This window comes from Hyperoodon ampullatus (genome assembly GCF_949752795.1).
Source record: "Hyperoodon ampullatus genome assembly, chromosome: 3".
NCBI lineage: Eukaryota > Metazoa > Chordata > Mammalia > Artiodactyla > Ziphiidae > Hyperoodon > Hyperoodon ampullatus.
This window is the reverse complement of record NC_136916.1, coordinates 15,099,855-15,122,715: the sequence shown is the minus strand read 5'-3', so window position 1 is coordinate 15,122,715 and position 22,861 is coordinate 15,099,855. Positions and strand designations below refer to the sequence as shown.

General features: G+C 35.4%; 1 protein-coding gene across 2 annotated transcripts in view; it reads left to right on the top strand.

The window, feature by feature from the left end:
* PLXDC2 (plexin domain containing 2) overlaps positions 1-22,861 on the top strand; it is a gene marked incomplete at both ends in the record, with an annotated part of 390,364 nt that overhangs the window by 324,440 nt on the left and 43,063 nt on the right. For both annotated transcript variants that reach the window (XM_079699678.1, XM_079699677.1), the window contains 2 exons: positions 7,320-7,467; positions 8,902-8,940. In XM_079699678.1, coding sequence (XP_079555804.1) covers positions 7,320-7,467; positions 8,902-8,940 — 187 coding nt within the window. The remainder of the gene's footprint in view (positions 1-7,319; positions 7,468-8,901; positions 8,941-22,861) is intronic.

The following is a 22,861-nucleotide window of genomic DNA, read 5'->3' as shown; positions in this document are numbered from 1 at the left end:
GCTTATATGTACCAGATGTTGGGTTTAACTCGACATGTATTATCTCAATTTATTCTCATACCAGTCCTATGAGGTCAGAGCTGTTATTGCCTCCATGGGACCAAGAGGAGAAGAGGGAAGGGTGAGGGGAGATGTTGGGGAAGCGGGTGGAGAGAGAGTGTCTGGAATTAGGTGTGTGACTCAGCAATAGTAGAACCAGGACTTAAGTCTCTGTGAGCAAAGGGCAGTTCTCTTAAACATTTGCTGCTTTTTGAGATCTAGGAAGCCATTGTTCATCTTTTTCGCTCAAATAACAAAATCAATGGAACGGGGGGAAAGGTTGATTGCAGCAAATTGGCATGATAGAAGAAGGTAGACATGGTCTAACATGGAAACAGTTAAGTCCCAGGCAAACGTGATGGAGACAATGATGCAAAGAAGTGAATCAAGCAAGTAAATAAAATTGCAGAATGGATTTTAACCTATTTACAATTTTTTAGTGAATTGCATTTACACTGTCATTTCAGAGACATAAAAATATCCTATAAAATTCAGAAAGAAAAGTATTTGTTTCTTCTCCCTTTGTTAAGTTTTAGGGTTTGAATTTTGAATAAAAACCATTAAAACTTCTATAACTTTTCTCATTTAGTAAAGCAAACCATGTCAAAGAGGTATTTTCAGAACTCTTAGGCAATCCTAGTTACTAGAGCCTTTATTTTTAATTTAGTTCTTATTTATGATGCCTCATAACTATCTTGAAAAATACGTCTTTCAGGATATTCTTGAACATGAAGTACAGTATTGCCAATGAAGCTTTAATCAACGTTTTGACAGTTGTTTGGGGGGAATTACAGTGATAAATACTCATTTATCTATTTCATTTCATTTATTTAACAACAGTACTTCAAAAAGAAAATATATTGATAGAGTCATAGTTGTGTTCTCAGGTTGATGTTTCTTTCTTGTTACCTCAGTTAAAAATGTTGAAATTGAATACCTGTGTAAAGATCAAGAGGGTAATTCAGACATCGTCATTTTCTTGCTTTACTGTGGGCCCACCATGAAACATAAGCTATAGAAAAGAATCCATCATATTCTAAGGCCTCCTAAAGATATTTGTGGGGAATTTAATCATGTCCTATGGCCTGTGCTAAGCACTAAAATTACAAAGATGTTTTTTTAATTACCCTCTCTTCCTAAGGAGCTCAGAATCTAGTACATTCTATAATATTCAATGTTTCCTTTTTATTCTGTAAGTAAATGGTCAACATTACTTGCTTTATGGTGAGCAATTCTATCCTTCTGTTACAGGTAAGTAGACAAGGTCACCAAGTCCAGTCCATTTTCTGTGCCTAAAACCAGTGTTAAATTTTCCTTCTGATCTTGTGAGATGAATTTATTCAATAAGTGCAAATCCTAATATGAGCATTTATTATGTACTGCTCTAAGCACTGCTAATGTAAAAGTGTGAGAAATATGTATAGCAGGGGAGACAGACCCTGAACAAAGGACAACACTTAGAGAGCCACACCGGCAAAGAACTCTAAGTGCATGGTCTTGTTAAATAGGACAAGGGAACATTTGCTTGGGGAGATGATATTTAACATGACTTCTGAAGGGTAACTGAAGGTAAGAAGAGTGGTGAGAGATGAGGCTGGTGAGGTAAACAGGGCCCTAAATGTAACATTGAATGAGTTTGGGCCTTATCTTAAAGGCAAGAGAAAGCTATCTGGAGGGTTTTAATTAAGGGGGTGACATGATCCAAATGACTTTTTGGAAGAATGGATACATTGTATATTACACTGTCTTAATTACTATAGCTTCATAAGAAATATTGTTTATAGAACAAACCTCCTTACTTTTTCATCTTCACAAGCGTTTTGACAACTTTGGGGCTTTTGTTCTTCATATAAATTTTAGACTCAACTTGCAAGATCTGTAATCAATCAATCAGTCAATCAATCTTGTCAATATTCTTACTGAATTTACATTGTATTGTGAATTATATCACATTTCTGAATTATGGAAATTTTATTTTATTTTTTACTTTATTTTTAAAATTTTATTATTATTTTTTAATAGATCTTTTTTGGAGTATAATTGCTTCACAATACTGTGTTAGTTTCTGTTGTACAACAAAGTGAATCAGCCATATGCATACATATATCTCCATATCCCCTCCCTCTTGAGCCTCCCTTCCACCATCCCTATCCCACCCCTCTAGGTCGTGCAAAGCACCCAGCTGATTTCCCTGGGCTATGCTGCTGCTTCCCACTAGCTATCTATTTTACATTTGGTAGTGTATATATGTCCGTGCCACTCTCTCACTTCGTCCCAGCTTCCCCCTCCTGCCCCATGTCCTCAAGTCTATTCTCTATGTCTACGTCTTTATTCCTGCCCTGCCACTAGGTTCATCAGTACCATTTTTTTTTTTTTTTTTAGATTCCATATATATATGCGTTAACGGTATTTGTTTTTCTCTTTCTGACTTACTTCAGCCTGTATGAAAGACTCTAGGTCCATCCACCTCACTACAAATAACTCAATTTTGTTTCTTATGGCTGAGTAATATTCCATTGTATATATGTGCCACATCTTCTTTATCCATTCTTCTGTCATTGGACACTTAGGATGCTTCCATGTTCTAGCTATTGTAAATAGTGCTGCAATGAACATTGTGGTACATGACTCTTTTTGAATTATGGTTTTCTCAGGGTATATGCCCAGTAGTGGGATGGCTCGGTCATATGGTAGTTCTATTTGTAGTTTTTTAAGGAACCTCCATACTGTTCTCCATAGTGGTTGCATCAATTTACATTCCCACCAACAGTTCAGGAGGGTTCCCTTTTCACCAAACCCTTACCAGCATTTATTGTTTCTAGATTTTTTGATAATGGCCATTCTGAGTTTTGATTTGCATTTCTCCAATAATTAGTGATGTTAAGCATCTTTTCATGTGCTTCTTGGCCATCTATATGTCTTCTTTGGTGAAATGTCTATTTAGGTCTTCTGCCCATTTTTTAATTGGATTGTTTGTTTTTTTGGTACTGAGCCCCATGAGTTGTTTGTATATTTTGGAGATTAATCCTTTGTCTGTTGTTTCATTTGCAAGTATTTTCTCCCATTCTGAGGGTTGTCTTTTCATCTTCTTTATGGTTTCCTTTGCTGTGCAAATGCTTTTAAGATTAATTAGGTCCCACTTGTTTATTTTTGTTTTTATTTTCATTACTCTAGGAGGTGGGTCAAAAAATATCTTGCTGTGGTTTATGTCAAAGAGTGGTTTTCCTATGTTTTCCTCTAAGAGTTTTATAGTGTCTGGTCTTACATTTAGGTCTTTAATCCATTTGGAGTTTATTTTTGTGTAAGGTGTTAGGTAGTGTTCTAATTTCATTCTTTTGCATGTAGCTGTCCAGTTTTCCCAGCACCACTTATTGAAGAGGCTGTCTTTTCTCCATTTTAAATTTCATCTTTTTATTATTGATTTCTTACCAAATTGAATTATCAGAGGGCACATTCTATATGATACTGATTCTTTAAAATTGGTTGGAACTTTTAATGGAATAGTGAATGAGTAATTTGTACAAATTATCTACATGTGCTCAATAAGGTTGTGTGTCTTCTAATTGCTTGGGTATGAAGTTTGATAAATGGGTTCTAGGTATTTCCACCATAAGCTTCTTTACCATAAACATCTTTGCCACAAGCTTTTTTGCTGCATAAGTAATTGGCCATAAAGCAATTTTGCTGTAAAAGATAAAACAATGAAAAATAAAAGAGAGACGTTAGAAAGGACATAATGAAACATGAAAAATGAATAACAAAATTAAAAAGACTTTATTGCAAAATACAAAATATCTGAATACATTTAATGTGCGTGTAGACTCATGACAATACTTTGCAAATAACTGACTTTATTCTGTGGGTTGTACCTAAGCACTGCCTTCCAAGTCTTTTGTTCATCATATTACACTTTTTTGTTGTTTATTGGTTTGTCTCCTTGTTCAGCATCCCAATGTTATTTTCACTAAAATTTCTTCCTTCTTTAAGAAAGGTATTAATTTCCAAATACTGGGATGCATGTTTATAACTGAGCTTTGTACTGTGTTGTGAAAGCCTCTGCACTGTTGTTTGTTCTTAGCATTTTGTCACATGTCCATTGACAGACATTACAAAGTTCTATGGGAAACATTGTTTTACTTCTGTGCCTTCAAGGCCCTCGGCCTCTTTCTCCTCCCATGTAGTGTGTTTCAAAAGAAGAAACCAACTCTTGGGGCAAATCATCACCATCTGTCATGATTTTTGTATTGTGTATATCAAACCAAACCATCAGCCAATTATTTTATCTTTTATGGCAAAATTGCCTTACAGCCAGTTATGTGGCAAAAATATTTTCAGCAAAAATCCATGTGACACAGATATTTACAGCAAAGAAGATTATGGTGAAAATTCCGGACATGTGATAAATATACTATTCAGTCAGACTGTCTTCATTCTCTTTATTTTTACTTTCTGAGCTCTTTGGAGATAGGACCTTCTCATCACTTCCTTGTATCTTTTAACCTCTCTTTTATATCATCTATTTTCTTATTTCTCAGAGCAAACCATGTGTTTTTACCTTGCCTAATGTATATTGTTCCTACTTTCTTTATAGCACACAGCTTTTGCTTTATTCTGTTTTGTGGGAGAGGCAAAAGAAAGGCCCCCTCAGAGATTTTCTTTACTTCCCGAAAATCCTAGTAATGCTTTAAAATTTGTGTTTTATCCAGAATTCACTTCTATTGTGACAGGAGGAGCGTTTAAGGTCTGTAGTCTGCCTTTACTGCCATAAGCAAAACAAGTTCGGGATTTTAGCTTAAACATTACGGTGATTAATAATACTGTTTTTGAGAATAGAACCACAGGAGGAGAATAATGTGTGACAAGTTCCATCTTAGACTTACTGAGCCTGAGATGTCTGTGATATCCACATGCATGTAAGCCAATAGATGAACATTTGGGCCTAAAATTCAAGAGAAGAATGTAGACTGAAGATAGAGATTTATGCATAATTAACATAAAGATGTTAATTGAAATCATAGGTATGGAGGGGATTGCTAGTGACGATGCATATAGAGAAAAGACAGGCTAGGAAAGATGCATAAGAACCACCAACACTTAAGGGACAGAAAGAAATGGAGATGGAGTTGTTAGAAAGGTATCAGAAAACTGATGAGTGTGTGTCACAGAATCCAAGATTAGAAAGTGGACAGACTGTGCCTAATGCTAATGAGATAGCAAGAGTGTACATAGAAGATTTAGTAGATAAGGAGATATTTAAAAACATTGGTATGAGAGTTTCAATTAAGTTGGATCAGATAAAAACAAGTTTATGGGAGTCTGAGAAGCCCTAGGCTGATCAGTCTTTCTGGAATTCTGACTGAATGGATGGAAAAGCAGGATGATGTTGGGGTGCATGTGGAGAAGAATGAAGACGGAGTTTTTAAAATAAGATTGGACATGCTTGAGTATGTTTAAGTGCTGCCGATAACAAGGCAGGAGGGCATTAGAGATGAAATATTGAAGAGCAAGGAGGGGGTCAGATGAGCAGGTTCACAATACCTGAGAGGGTGGGCTGAGCTGGGCCAGAGTAGTGATTGAGAGAACAGCTGTATACCATAGACCCCATCCATCCTAACAGAAGGAGGAAGGACAGGTCAGTTCAGGTTCAAGTAAGGATGGTGATTTGTAAATAAATTTAAAGAATTCTTGCTGATGACTCTTATCAAAGAAATAAAAAGTGAGCCCAAGGATAAAATTGATAGAGGCACTATGGGATGGCAGTTCTAAGTAGAGTGGAGAGGGTTTGAAACTGATACTGAGGATAATTTGAGAGGAGATTAGCAAAGCAGGGCAGTATTGCCAGGCAGCACAGAAGGCCCCCGCTGGGCATGCAGGAGGTAAGTTTGTGGAGCTCCCAGTGGGAGGCTATAGGATTGTTCTCCAGCTCAGGCATGGAAAAGGCAGAGTTTTTACTATATTCAGTACTGCAGATTTTCTAAGAAGGTGTTGTGGAAAAAAAAAAAAAAAAAGGCAACATGCTTAAAGGTATTGAAAAGAGAGGTTGGAGTGATGGAAAAAAGGAGACTAAAGGGAGAAAATCATTGTGCTTGGGCTTTCTACATAATCACAGGATAAGAAGTATGTGAGTGAACAGCTACATGGATAGACTGAAAATAGGATAACTGAATTTTTGATTTCAGAACTAAAGCATTCCCAACCACAGAGAAGGTCCAGGGTATGGGGATGATAACTAAAGTGGAGTCAAGCAGGAGATCATGAGATCACTGAGCTGAGAAGATGCAGGAACTAAAGTTTGGGGAATTGAATGGGTCGCTAGGATGTTGAAGGAGGGAATAAGCTATATCATATTTACTTAGTGACAAGGAGGCCATCTTGGGAGCTCTTCCTGAGCCAGCAGTATGGTGAATTGTACTTCACTAATGACAAGAAAAGTTTAAGAAAGGTATTTATTCAGTAATAATTTTCAAATGTGGGTAAGTACCATCCATGTACAGAATAGTTATCTTCTACTCAAGGCCCACCAGAGGGATGGAGTCCTTTGAAGCACAAAGAGGTAGGGAGAAACGCCAACTTCTAAACCATGAAAGTTTGCATGTTGGAGATTGTTACTGGTAAATGTCATATTATTTATTCTTGTGGGCTATAAATGAACAATACAATATGCACCTTTTCCTCATGTAGCTCTGCTAAGAAGATAGACTAAGTGATTACCTGAGTGCTGTTCAATCCTTTGCTTGGGTGGTTTTGAATATTTCATAAAGGAAAACAAAATTTTAATTTTAAATATCCATTCATCCTGTGGTGGATTATTTTTCAAACAATAAAGTAGTATGGAGCAGTTACCACATTTTTAAAATTTAGCATTACCAATTTCATGTGAATGGAATACATTCTCTCTTCACACACCTAAGCATGTTTTAAACCTTATCTTTATGCACATGTTTTTCTTCTAGTATGAACGTTTCCCATCATGTCTTTTATAAATATACTGATATAAAATTTAGGTTAAGATAAACAGTAATATGAAAGGTTAACAGCAGAAATGATGGAATCCAAATATCTAAAGATGGAAATGCTTTCTAACATTCAGTTGTTTTCTCTTGTCTATTTTATATACTGTATACGTTAGTAAAATCTATAACTATAGTCCTGTACAAAAATAATGCATTCCTCATCTTTATTTGAGAGGCTTTTGTGCTTTACAGCCCAACTTCTTTGATATAATTTTAAAACATATGTATGATCACTCAAATTGTCTTCCCCTTTGTTTCTCTTATCAGTCAAAAGAGAAGCTCTGTGACACCACAGAGCCAGTGGAACGTTCTACTCAAACCACCACCATACAAGCAACAAGCACACAATTCAGGGTCCTGACGACCACCAGAAGAGCAGCGACACCCCGGCTGCCCACCAGCCTGCCCACAGAAGGTGCCCTGGAGATACTTTTGCTTTATTACTGAAGGAGGGAAAACTCACTGTGTTGACATGCACTGGAGAAGCTCTCCAGGGAGAAAGTTATTCTTTGGCGAACTGGATTTCTTAGGGATGTCTAAAAGGGAAAAGACAAAATTATTATGGAATAAAAATATGTGCTGGGTTTTTGTTAATGTATGGATGCCTTTTATTGAGATTTAGTCTTTCAGAATGATCCTGGCTACTAGTCCTCCTTAGAAAAGAAATAAAGACTTCCTTTCATATTGCTAAACTTTGTAATAATGGTAATCAACATTTTAGTCACAGGATAGAAAGGCAAAATGCACAGAAAATGTCCATTGACTTTGGATTCTGAACAATAGGTAATCCTACTTATATGCAATTCTATTAATATTTCCTGGATACAGTCAATAAAATATGCTGGTCTATAACCTGTAGAGAGGCACTGTGTGTGACACAGAAATTGTACTTGAAAAACATTTCCTTTACCAGGAAAAGCAAAAATACTAAAGAACATTAATGCATGAGCACAACTCATTGGGGAAGAAGGTATATTAGCCTAAATTTGTTAACCATCGATTCTGAAAGGTACCGCTAGGGAGAAATGTGAGACCGCTTGGCCCAGAGTAAGCTTTAAGGGGGAAAAACATGGTCTTATTTGTTTACTTTCATAAACCTTGCTTTCATTTAAATAAGATATTAAATTAAACTTGAATCTTTTAATTGAAATTTAATTGGATATTAAAAGTTAACTGGAATAAAGTGATAAAGTGAGGTGGAGGACAGCTAGCTGCTAAATATATTTTATTGCTTTTAAAACCAATGTTATATTTTAATCCATCTTATTTTGGGTTGTTATATAGCCTGAGAAAAGTATTTTTGTAATTTGAATCCTATCCTTTAGAATGAAATATACCACTGAAATATAAAAAAGCACATTCTACATTTTGTTCGCATAGGACAAGATCTTTTCGTATATGATTTTGGTCATATTTGTTAGCAATAAGTAAGCATTTAACTTTTGAAGTTGAATTTGTAAATACAGACAAATATTTACTATTCCAATGAACTTGAATTTTCTTGATCTTGATTTTTAAAATAAATAAAGACTGTAGAGTCTAATTATAATAAGTCATTTTAGAAAATTAAAATAAATGTATTTTAAGTTAAAGTTATAACAGTGTACTTTTCTCACAGCTCTTAAGAGTCATATAGTAATTTACTGAAGTCTCCATCTTGCAATCTCAGTAAGAAAGTTTAGTATTACATCATATAATCTAAGACCTGCTCTCACTGTCCTAGAAATTTACTCAGTAAAATATCAAAAGCTATTCCTGTTATAGTTAAGGCATTAGTAGACAATTACTGGTCTTAAGATTTGTGCACCTTAAAATTTTTTCTGTTATAACTTTGACTTTTCTCTTCCAGATGATACCAAGATAGCTCTACATCTAAAAGATAATGGAGGTAGGAACTGATATTTTTCTTTCATAAAAATTTTCAGATACTAATCTATTTCATCTATTTAAATATGGAAGGGACTTGTGGACTTCTGAATATAGAGTAAGGTTATATTTCTTTCCCTGTTGGTATGTAACATAGGAAGAATACAGCGGTTGGCTTGAAAAGTCAAATTGTTTCAATAGTGGAATGAAACTCTAATCTTTGTATTTGCCTGTAAAACTCCGAGACACCAATGACCAATTATAAAGTGAAAATGTATCCACACATCTTGCTATGCCTTGTTGCTGTAGTCCTAGGTTTATTAGTTGCACATGTGACTATCAAGGCTTTGAAAGATATTGACTAAAAATTTAAAAATAGTTCTTTTCCTATTAAATTATGTTAGTTCATATTTATATGTGCAGCTCTGTCATAGAATGCTGGATTTCATAAAAGAGATGTGCTATTAGTAATTGTTTATTCAGCTCAGGAAGGGGGTTTCCTCTTCTTAGCAGCATCTCTTACATAAACGTGGGTACACTGTGACACTGACCTAGACACAATTTCACTTTTGCAGCCCCAGATGATATCCTAAGTCAGAATCCAATATATACATTGTACGGGATGTTTTTCTTTATAACTGTAGAGAATAGTTCCTAAATTACTCAGTCTAGGTCAAGTAACAATTCTCTGTTTTCTTAGGTTACTATATATCTATATCTATATCTTTAGATCAGTCCACTTAAAAGAGAAGCTGCTTAGCCTCTTCATATATATCATTATTACATTGTTTGTCCCTTGTCTTGCTTCTGTAGCAAAGTGTTTTATTTCATTAATTTCTTATTCATTATTGTATTAATGCAGTAAGTGGATAGCTTCACAGATGACCATTTGCCACATATACACGCTAGAAATAAAATCCTGGTGCTTGAAGGGACTTTAGCAATCCCCTAGTTCAAAATTTCTCAGAGCAGGATGTTAGTGAACCTAAGTCCTCATGTTGGGGTTACCTCATTTTGAGAGAGGGTATATAATATGAGATGAATGAAATGGAGGAGGAGTACCCAGAGGCTTCTGTTGTATTTGTTACATTTAATTCTTAACACGGGTAGTGGTTACATGTGTGTTTGTTATATTATTCTCCATGCTGTCTTTTCTTTTTTTTTCTTTAATATGACTAAAATATTCCATAATGCTAACAGAAAGAACAAAAGATTCATGTGATCAAATAGGTATGAGATACTCTGGGTGAAAGAAAATGAAAGAAATTTATTTTCTGGAAAACTGTTTAAAACTTTTACTGTTCATTCGTGAATTCATTCATTTATTCCTACCTAGTGCCTGCTAATTGCAAGGGATTGTTACATGCTTGCTGCTATGGTAGTGAAAAAGGTGTAGACAAATTCCCTGCTTTCAGAGAGCATAGATTCTAAAGAAATTTCGAGATGGTAATAAAGATTTAGTACCTGGCATTTCTCTGCTATTTGGTCATAAAAACTTTTTACAAATAGCATCTCAATGACAGTGTTTTGTGGAATACATTTTGCAAAATAGTTTTCTAGAATATTACCAATTATCCCAAGGAAAATCCCTAGTTTTGTTTAATGCAGCAAGGAATCATAAAACTTTGAAGATTTTCTTAATGCAATGCATTAAAACTATCTTATGATGCTGAGACATCAAGTTAAGTAAATTCCAAGATTGAAATGGAGGACTTCTTTTCTGTCATACTAGAAAAGTTGACTGTTGGATTTTCAGATGATATTTAGATCATTAATATGCATCAAGTACCCATTAGAATTCCAAACTATCACAATAAGACTTAAACATGTCTATACATTGGAACTCTTTTCACAGCTAGGTTTGTTTATAAAGCACTTTTCCTAAAAGTGCAGTTAGAGCAGACCAACCTGACCAGTGTTAAGACAAATGTCCCTGTCGAAGAGTACTTAAGGGATATCACACATTACTTTTTACAGCAACTTTAGTAAGATAACCTGCTGTCATTACTTTTTATTTTATGGAATATGGAGATGTAGGAAGGATTGCCAATTTAAATCCAACTTCGTTCGTTAATTAAACATGTTGAAAACAGAATTCAGCATCGTTCTCCTCCTCCCCCCTCCAGCTTAACATTTTTGCAAGACTGAGGTAATAATGAAAAAGGATGCCTAATTTAAATGTTTTCTCACATTTATTGAGAATTTTTTTCAGTGCAAGCTAAGACATTTTTATAAATTGCTATGTATTATTGCAAAGAAATTCAGCACATTTTCTTTCTCGATTTAATTGGCTGTTCTTAAAACCATTTTAATTTAGAGGTCTGTATTTTCTAGAAAAGAAGGTGACATTTTTCAAAGCAATCAATGTGTAGCTAGACTCTGCCTTTACATACATCATCTTCTTTAGATATTGGATTACCTTGGCTCTGAGTCTTCCTGGGATATTTCTTTGAGTTAAAGTAGTTGATTTTCTTAGTGGAATCCATAGCTGACATGATTATATATTCACTTTCCAGGAGATTTTCCTTCATCTTTGATATGAAAACATAATATACTTCTGTGCAGCTGGACACCAAAGGAACACAACAGGGATTCTCATTCACAGGATGCAAACTGAGTTCCAGTCTGCTAAATCACTCTTGATAAATCTCAGTTGTGCATTGTGTTTCCTCCTACATTTAGATTAGGTCTAGGTAGAGCCTCTGCAAATTTCAAGCTAGTCGTTTGATTGGAGAAGTTTCATTAGCCTTCAGGGTTGAGTGAAAATTCTAAGCTCTGTAAATAGTTTGGAGAAAAGAAACTGAAAAAAATCTAAAAAATGAGAATGATTCCTAAGGAGTGCAGGTCCCCTTAGTAAGATATAGCATTGATTTACCATGGTAAATGGCTGAATACAAAAACTCAGCAGAACTAATATAAAGATAGCATTTTATCTCCAATTGAAATATTCCTACTCGCATGTTTATAATATTAAGTTTTGAGTAATACAGATGTCTAATTAAGTAGCATTTCTGCTCCCTTATTTATGTGAAGGACTGGAGAGGAGGAGGAGGAAGTAGGAGGAAGAAATGAAGGAGGAGAAGGTGGGGGAGGGGGGAAGAAAAGAGAAAAGAAGAGGAAAGACACTCTTTCCTATGCTCCAAGCTCAGTTCCAAATGCTGTACGTATATTAACTCATTTAATTCACACCATACCCCTGTAATTGGTCCTACTTGTATTTCCATTTTATAGCTGAGGAAACGAAGGTACAGAAAAGTAAGTTTACCTGGCTAGTACATGGCAGAGCTGGGATGTGAATTTATTTAGTCTGGATGTGGATCCCAGGTCCTTGGCGGCCTCACAGCATGGCTGCTCCCTTGCAGTTGAGGCCTCTTAGACGCTTCACAGGGGAGATGCCGCTGTAAGGAGTTTTACTCACACCTACTATAACTGATTATACTTAGAAGTATTTGGAAATGAAATTTCCTCTTCCCGTGTAATTATACATTAGTTTCCATTTTAACCTTTCTTTGAAAAACAGTGCATTCATTCTCCTGTGTCATTGAGTCGTGTCTGAAGCACTGGCCTGTGTTCTGCAAACTACAGGGTTACTCTGTGTTTATGATCAAAAACTAAATTCTTTCAACCTTCTAGGTTTCTCGACAAATTCAGGTTTAATTCTCCATTAAGGGGTTCCTAGAAAGTATTCTTTAAATATATGTATTTCTGTGGATAATGGTTATTAGCACTTAAAACTACAACTTCCTTGGGTTTTCAAATTCTGGCAAAAGCTTTTTTAAGAGTCGCATTTTTAAGGAATTACCTAGCTATATATTTTAGCAGGTACAGCTATTGAATGCCTTCTTTGGCATTTAATTAGTTGCTTCCAAATGACACTCACCACCTAAATAGAAATGTAAATGTCTTCAAAATGCAAACTGGATAAAATTATATTTAGGGCTGGCTGAAAAAGGTTTGCAAGTTGAATCAATGGCAAAGTCTTTTAAATGAGAAGTGAAATCTTCAACCAGATTCAGCTCAATTTAGCAAATTGAGTTGTACCATTCTGCTACACTGCAGATGTTAAAATTATTTCAAGCTCTAAAATCCTGCGATTGATTTTATTATTTGAAATTTGTTGACTGAGATGTATCAGAGTACCAAAAACTGCATTCTCTCTTGGTTCCTCTGAAGGTTCTTTCCTTTGATAAAATTAAGTTTCTTTTAAAAATATATTTGAATGTAAATTCTTAATTGCTAATGATATTTAAAGTATTGACACTCCAGACAGCATTGTTGTGTCATGCAGGTGGCACTGTGTTTGTCATTTCTTCTTATTGCTAGGAAGTCTACTAAACTTGGATTCTGAAAGGCTGCGTACTTGAGTTGGAAGTTGGGGTTTTCATCAAAGGGATGCTGAAATAACTACATTAAGCAGTTTGCAGAACATGATTAAGTTAATTCTGGGGTACAAATCTGCAAAGTGATTGATTTCAAAGAGCTAATACAGAAATACTTTGAATGAACTACAGAATGACTGGCCTAAATTCTGATTCTGTTGTGTTTAGTTTTCTATTTCTGAAAATATAAGACTTTTCATCCAAAGATAAAATGTTAGAACATTATTCTGACTTCTTCACTAGACTACCTCTAAGGTTGTATTTTTATTACCTAGTCTGTAGCAACTGATCAAGTGTCTAGTGTTTCATTTATCATTCAGTCGAATTATTTTTTGACTTTAATACATAAATCATTAAAGTAACATATCTTTCACTTGTTTCCCTACCTTCCCTTGCTACTTTTTTTTCATCTACTTTCCCATAGATCACAGTCTTGTAAGCAAAGGGAAACTGTTATTACCTTTTGACAGACTATTGAATATCTAGCACTTTCTGTTTCTAAAACTGTAAAGTATCTTGGCATTTGGTTTTATCTTTTGCTCTGTTTGGCTACTTTTCATGATAGAACTAACTCTGTAATAAAGTGTATATGTGCCATAATAGTGAAATTTTCTTATATTTCAGAATATTATATCGAATGTTCCCTAGGATTAAGAATTTCTCTCCTAAAATTTTGTCCGGAGTAGTGATTTTCAACTTTACATGTACATGGGAATCATCCAGTTATTCTCATCTAATTTTATTATTCTGGCTCATAAAACCCCAGTGCTCAGACTGTTCTCCATACCACTTAAATCTCAGCCTAGGGAGCTGGGACCCAGGCATCAATACTTTTTAAACCCTCAGGTGATTCCCACGTAAAGTTCAGTTGAGAACGACTGGTCTGATGCAATTCTTCATAAATATTAAAAAGCATCGGAATCACTGGAGGAAGAGAGAGTCTTGTTAAAATGCATTTTCTGCTTTAGTAGTTCCAGGGTGTAGCCCAAATCTTTGCAGTGCCTTTCTAACAAATTCTCAGATAATGCAGAAACCACCAGTTCACAGACCACACTGAGTATCAAGAATTGCGTGAATTCTTGATTTCTTTCTGCCAGAAACCCCAAATAAGAATGACATTTCTTACATTGAATCCACCCGTTGTTCCTTACCTTTACCTCATGACTCCTCTAAAGCAGCACTTTAATTGGTGGCAACAAGAAATTACCCCTGTCTACACATCGAGAATGTGTCTTGCTCAGCAGAGGCAAGGGACCCAGAAGCATTACGTTTGTTATAGCTCACTTTTAGTATAGTATGTGAAAATTAGTCCATTTTAGCAGTTACAAATTTATTTATTTTAGTAAAAGTTACATTTTCTTTTTTTCTTTTTTTTTTTTTTTTGCAGTACGCGGGCCTCTCATTGCTGCAGCCTCTCCCATTGCGGAGCACAGGCTCCGGACGCACAGGCTCAGTGGCCATGGCTCACGGGCCCAGCCGCTCCGCGGCATGTGGGATCTTCCCAGACCGGGGCACGAACCTGTGTCCCCTGCATCAGCAGGCGGACTCTCAACCACTGCGCCACCAGGAAAGCCCCCTCTAAGAGTTTTATAGTGTCCAGTCTTACATTTAGGTCTGTAATCCATTTTGAGTTTATTTTTGTGTATGCTGTTAGGGAGGGTTCTAATTTCATTCTTTTACATGTAGCTGTCCAGTTTTCCCAGCACCACTTATTGAAGAGACTGTCTTTTCTCCATTGTATATCCTTGCCTCCTTTGTCATAGATTAGTTGACCATAGGTGCGTGGGTTTATCTCTGGGCTTTCTATCCCATTCCATTGATCTATGTTTCCGTTTTTGTGCCAGTACCATATTGTCTTGATTGCTGTAGCTTTGTAGTGTAGTCTGAAGTCAGGGAGTCTGATTCCTCCAGCTCTGTTTTTTTCCCTTAAGACTGCTTTGGCTATTTGGGGTCTTTTGTGTCTCCATACAAATTTTGAAATTTTTTGTTCTAGTTCTGTAAAAATGCCATTAGTAATTTGATAGGGATTGCATTGAATCTGTAGACTGCTTTTGGTAGTATAGTCATTTTCACAATTTTGATTTTTCCAATCCAAGAACATGGTATATATATCTTTCCATCTGTTGGTATCATCTTTAATTTCTTTCATCAGTGTCTTATAGTTTTCTGCATACAGGTCTTTTGTCTCACTAGGTAGGTTTATTCCTAGGTATTTTATTCTTTTTGTTGCAATGGTAAATGGAAGTGCCTTAATTTCTCTTTCAGATTTTTCATCATTAGTGTATAAGAATGCAAGAGATTTCTGTGCATTAATTTTGTATCCTGCAACTTTCCCAAATTCATTGATTAGCTCTAGTAGTTTTCTGGTGGCATCTTTAGGATTCTCTATGTATAGTATCATGTCATCTGCAAACAGTGACACTTTTACTTCTTCTTTTCCAATTTGTATTCCTTTTATTTCTTTTTCTTCTCTGATTGCCATGGCTAGGGCTTCCAAAGCTATGTTGCATAATAGTGGTGAGAGTGGACATCCTTGTCTTGTTCCTGATCTTAGAGGAAATGCTTTCAATTTTTCACCATTGAGAATGATATTGGCTGTGGGTTTGTGGTATATGGCCTTTATTATGTTGAGGTAGGTTCCCTCTATGCCCACTTTCTGGAGAGTTTTTATCATAAATAGGTGTTGAATTTTGTCAAAAGCTTTTCCTGCGTCTATTGAGATGATCATATGGTTTTTTTCTTCAATTTGTTAATATGGTGTATCACATTGATTGACTTGCATATATTGAAGAATCCTTGCATCCCTGGGATAAATCCCACTTGATCATGGTGTATGATCCTTTTAATGTGTTGTTGGATTCTGTTTGCTAGTATTTTGTTGAGGATTTTTGCATTTATATTCATCAGTGATATTGGTCTGTAATATTCTTTTTTGTGGTATCTTTGTCTGGTTTTGGTATTAGGGTGATGGTGGCCTCATAGAATGAGTTTGGGAGTATTCCTTCTTCTGCAATTTTTGGAAGAGTTTGAGAAGGATGGGTGTTAGCTCTTCTCTAAATGTTTGGTAGAATTCACCTGTGAAGCCATCTGGTCCTGGACTTTTGTTTGTTGGAAGATTTTTAATCACAGTTTCAATTTCATTACTTGTGACTGGTCTGTTCATATTTTCTGTTTCTTCCTGGTTCAGTCTTGGAAGGTTATACCTTTCTAAGAATTTGTGATCTGGACCATTTTTAAACTCCTTATTGAATTTATTACAGTACTGCTTCTGTTTTATGTTTTGGTCCTTTGGCCATGAGGCATGTGGGATCCCAGCTCCCTGACCAGGGATCAAACCCACACCCCCTGCATAAGAAGGCAAAGTCCCAACTACTGGACCACCAGGGAGGTCCCATAATTTTTTTTAGTTAGACAAAGAAATAGAAAAAAATAGGAAGAATGTGGATTTAACCTATACTATCAACCATCTTGGTCTAGTTGCTATATATAGAACACTGTTCCAAACTATAGTATATAGATTTTCTTCCAAGTATACATGAAGTAATTGCCAAGATAGACCATATGTTGAACCATAAAAATGTCTTAAATTTCAAAAGATTGAAGTCTTATAGACTATGTTCTCTGACTAGAAAAGAATCAAATGAGGATCAGAAGCAACAGATATCAAACAAATCCCCAAATTTGTGAAAAGTAAAACCACTTCTAAATACTATGGAGAGCAAATAAGAAATCCTGGGCTTCCCTGGTGGCGCAGTGGTTGAGATTCCGCCTGCCGATGCAGGGGACACGGGTTCGTGCCCCGGCCCGGGAAGATCCCACATGCTGTGGAGCAGCTGGGCCCGTGAGCCATGGCCACTGAGCCTGCGTGTCCAGAGCCTGTGCTCCGCAACGGGAGAGGCCACAACAGTGAGAGGCCCGTGTACCGCAAAAAAAAAAAAAAAAAAGAATCCTAAGGAAAATTACACAATATTTCAATTGAATGATAATATTGTAGATACAATATACCAAAATTTGTAGCATTCTGCTAAAAATACTAAGGAGAAAATTTACTATTTGAAAGAAAGAACACTTAAAATTAATGATCCAAGCTTCCAGTTTAAGAAGATGAGCAAATTAAGCCAAAAATAAGTAGAAAGAAGGAAATAAGAACAGAAAAAATGAAATAGAAAATAGACAAACAATAAAGGATATGAACAAAATCAAAAGGTGGTTCTTTGAAAAGTTCAGTAAATTTAGTAGCCCCTAAGGAGACTGATCAAAAATTTGATAAATTAGACTTCATCAAAATTGAAAACTTTTATTCTTCAAAAGCTCTGTTAAGAAAATGAAAAAGCAGTCATATACAGGAGAAAATATTTGTAATATACATATATTACAAAGGACTTGTATCAAGAATTCCTGTAAATTAATAATAAAAAGACAACCAAAACTTCAATATGATACCATTTCACAGTCATGATAATGTTAAAACTAAAAATACATTAACACCAATACTGATGAGTATATGGTGCCTTGGAACTTTCCTACACTGCTGATCAGAGTGTGGTATAGTACAACCACTGGATAACTGTTTGGGAGTTTCTTATCAAGTTAAATATATATGTTCCTTTGAGCGAGAAATTCTACTTCTATGTGTTTATCTAAGAGAAAACATATCCACAAAAATATTGTAGAAGAATATTCATAGCAACTGTATTCATAATTGCTAATAATTAAAAACAGTCCAGATGTTTGTCAGTAAACAAATTGAACATTTCATACAATGGATTACTATTCAGCAGAAAAAAGAACAAAGTGCTGATACATTAAATGATGTAGATACAACTTTAAATCATTCGTTTAGACAAAAGAAGACATTTATGAAAGAGTACATATAGTATGATTTAATTTATGTGAAATTCAATACAGATGAAACGAATCTACAGTAAGAAGCACAGTGGTTGTGGGGAAAGGGAATTTTCTGAAGGCATGGAGATGTTCTATATCTTGGTTTGGCTGATGATTACTTTGGTATATAAAAGTTATCAAAATTTATCGATTTGTACACTTAAGACCTGTGCATTTCAAGGATGCAAATTTTACCTTAGTGAAAAAAAGAAAGGCAATAGAGAAATTTTGATACCCTTCTCATAAACTAGATAGTTTTTTTTTAATTCTCATGAAGAAAATTTTCCAAGCTTCTTAACATTCTTAATGAAAGAGAGCAAAAAGTCTTATCCTTAGCAAACAAGCTTCTCTAATTAGTAAGCATAAAATTTAATGCTTCTGATTACTTGATTCATGTTTTGCTTTAAGTTATTCTTAGAATCTTCCCATGTAGTTGCTAATAATGATAAAATTATCTAGCAATTATTGGGCTGTTACTATACACCAGGCACTCTTCTAAGGGCTTTGCATGTTTCTCTCATTAATCCTTAGAGTACCCTATGAAGACAGTAGTACTATAATCCCATTTTACGCATGAAGTATCTAACGCATGAAATATCAGAAGCACGGGATTTAAGTAATCTGTCTGGGGTGACATGTCTGTAAGGGATGTAGCTGGGCTCTACCACCAAACACTCTGCTGTCAGAGCACATGCTGCTCCCCATTGCCATTCTGTCCTACAACCTGGGAGGGCTGCTCCAAATGTGGCACTGAACCCGGAGGAAGAGTCCTCTTCACCCTGTACCTGTCAAAGCAGAAAGACAGATGCGTGTCCAAACCACATAGCTAATGTGGAGCCTTAGTACCTGCACTCCTCTTAATCATGGCTCTACTACCAGATCAGTATGAGACGTTCTTGAAATTATTCATAGCAATGGAATCCTTTCTCTCACTGAAGCTTAAGTGCATGTTGAATGAAAACAAGGACATTATGTAGCCATTTGCCTGCCATTCTCCCTCTGTTAAAGCAGTCCAAGATCTCAGCAAACACAGGCAGCGCCAATTGCCAGTTCATAGTGAGAATGAACCTTATGGGTCCTCTGATCCCATCCCGCGACACTTTGAGACCCAAACCCTTGCAACTGTAAGAGTCATAGGAGTGCTGCATACCCACAGTGTGGGACCATTTTACAAAACTGATTTGATGGAAAAGATTAGGCTGAGGCGACTGCTCACCTGCTGAAGTAACCATATTCTATCCCACATTCAAAGTGTGGAACTTCAGATGCCAGGAAACTTGATATTCCAGGACCTAAGGGGCAGACAGTTGTGGTAAACACAATTTTACAGCATCCTTCCTCCCAAGCAGGCTAGCTGACTCTGTCCCCATTAGAGGCATTATCTGAGCCATGTTGTGACAGTACTGATGCTAAGCAATAAACTATAAATACCCTGCAAAACTGGTCCTCAGGGGTTTCAGTTTTTTCTTTCTACTCTTGATATACATGCACATTTTATTAGTTCTGGTAACCCAAGTTTTTTTCCCAGTTTCCGATTCTGTCTTTTTCAGATACATAGCACATTCATCTAGTCCTGCCTGGGAGATTCCATACATCAAACCACAACAAATAACAAAAGGATTGTGTGGTTGTTAAGAGCATCAAGGACTAAGTTTCAATCCTGAGGTCCCCACAAGGGCCAAATTGTTATCTCCAGCAACTAAATTAATCCATGCTTTCATAGGAAGCACAAAGTTTCTCGTTAATTTTAAGCATAAACTCAGGTGCCAAAGACCTTGAGATTGGTTTCATATTCAGCAGTTTTCAGAAGAAGTTGCCTATAGATAATCACGGAAAGGTTGATTTTATTTAGACAGCCTACTGAATCACAGCAGCTTGGCTTTTGTTTTTCAGATTGTGGCTGCAGGTTCTTTGTAGCATGGCCATGTCACAGCTGCCGCTGGGCTCTGGGAAGAGACAGTTAAACTCATAAGGACCTTGGTGGCCTGTTTTCCTACAGAGGGGTGTACAGTGCAGGTGCATGGAGATTGAACTTGATCTTTCCACTGGAAAAACTATTCACTGAGATATCCTTGCTTTCACCCAGCATGCACTTAAGCTTCAGTGAGAGAACGGATTCCCATTTCCATGAATAATTTCAAGAAGGCCTCATATTGACTTGGTAGCACAGCCATGATTAAAAGGAGTGGCAATAGTAAGGGTTCATATTAGCTAAGTGGTTTGGACACACATCTGTCTTTCCACACTGATGGGAGCAAGTGAAAAGGTTCTTTCTCTATGTTCAGAAAAAGTGATGGATTTGATAGGGAAGCAAACATTCATTGTGATATTCATATGTTTGTATAGAAGTGACCTCTTTTAATATAACTGACTTCATTCTAATGGACAGGATTAAATGGCATGAAGAGTCACTCTATTCTGTACCCCCAGATCTTGAAAGTACGTTGTCAACCTCATTTTTTGGTATTCCATAGTAACTGTGAATATATTTTTAATATATGTGTTTAATATATGTTTAATATTTATGGGTAATTTAAGTACTAAGATTTCTGTGGATTATTTTGTAGAAGTAGAGATACATTTTATCTTTAAAAAATAATTTTTAAATGAAGAAACAAGACAACTTGATATAGAAAGCTGATGTTAGGAAAACTTTACAAGCTAGATCTTATAAAGATCTTGGTTGCTGAAAATATTAGAGACATAGGTTGATTATTACAAAAAAGGCACATATAAATAAGAAATGAAAAACTATAATGGATTATTACAAGGATTTATTTTTGGTATTACAGTAGCTATAAATACGGTAAATCCCCTCTTTTAGATGCTCACACATACACATGCACAAAAGCACCAATCACATAAAAAGGCTGGAAGCAGGCTGGGTGGTGACTGCTATCCCAAATTCCTCATTTTGATGGAATCAAGCATTTCTTTTAATATGATTTCACAGAAATTTTATTTAGCTTTATTTTTCTAAGATAAAAGGTAACAGATTATTGTTTAAAAAGGATTGTCATAACCTAAGCTCTTTTAAGCCAAAATGTTTTATATGTTTCCCTGAATGAAATTTCACAGCTGCCCTGTAGTAGCACAGGCTGCAGAAGAGAAGCTGGGTCAGCTGCCCTGCTAGATATTGTTCTCACCACACATAACGCACTTAGCTGTGTTTTGTACACCCATTTTAATATCTTTTCACAGTACTTACCCAAATTCCTCCTATGGAGATGCCATAATGTGAATTATGAATGTATTGACACAGTGATTCGTATTGTGGATTAGGTATGGGTTGCATAATAGTTTCAAGGACCTCTAATACCCAAATAATATTGACAGATTGGTAAGCATCCAAAAAATAGGAACACCATGATTATAAAATGAAAGAACTAAGAGAATTATGAAAAATAAGAAAATACATAAAACACCAGGGGAAACTCTGAATGAAGTCAAGGTCATGATCATGTCTATAGAAAGTTAAAAGAGATATGAGACTTATTATATGAGCTACAAAATGAGATCAGTTGCAAGGGAAACTTCCAAAGGAAAAGTCAATTTAGTTAAATTTTTTATTTTTACTTGATTTTCTTCTGTTACATTCGTTAGCTCATAAATGGGTTCAATAATATTCCACGGGGAAAGTCATGTGTTTTTAATCCAAAAGTGGAACAGTAACATTTTAAGCATTTCATAGTTTAACTTCATTCTGAAGTGTTAAAAAAGAACATTTGACATCATCTGTATAAGATTTATGAATTTTGAACAAATTTGTGTAAGACTTTGTCCAAAGCCTTTTGGTCCCCCAAAAGACATTAATACATTGTGGAATTTATGGGCTGTAGTGTTTCTTTTTAAAGCCAAGAGAAGAGTTAGATTTAGAAATAACACTTTAGAGTGAATAAAATTTCAGACAAGGAGTATTTCTATTTTAGTTTTACTTTATTGCTGGACTTTAATTATCAGCAAGATTTAAAAGTGAGTACAGACCATTTTAGCAATGTATTAAAAATCTCTAACATATTAAAGGATTGTACTTCTAAATACAGAATATCAATGCTACATGCATGTAAATACTGAAAAAAAAATCAATCATAGAAAAAGCAAGGAGACATAGAGGTTTAAAATTAAATGCTACACTTTGAAGAAACAAAAGGTCAAATTTTTTTTCCTTCTTTCCTCCTATCTTCTTTTTTCTACTTTAGTCTTTCTTTCATTTTGTCTCATCAATAATTCATAAGCTTTTCTTGGAATGAAGAAAATTAAACACATTTACATGAGGTCCTGAATATTTTCAATATGTACTTAATACCTTTTAAAAATCCATTATCTTTGCTATCATGGTAGGTAAAACTCACCCAAAGATAGCGAATGCTTTGATAGCTTTGACAATTCTCAACAGTCCTCTCTGTGTCTAAATATTGATCTGCGTTTTATAATGTACTAAAAAGTTAGGAACTCATAAGAACTGATAGGTCACTCAGTGGCTCAGATGAGAGTATATTATCTTTGATACTATTGATTTTCTGTGTTTCATTTATGTTTTAAAGTATGTCTACAACATAGTAGAAAAAAGGTCTTGATTTGGTAGGCTTTTCAAATATATTTATATACTTCCTTTTTTGGCCTTGAGGCTCTATTTGAGGATGTCTTATTGTGTTTTATCATTAATTCATCTTATTT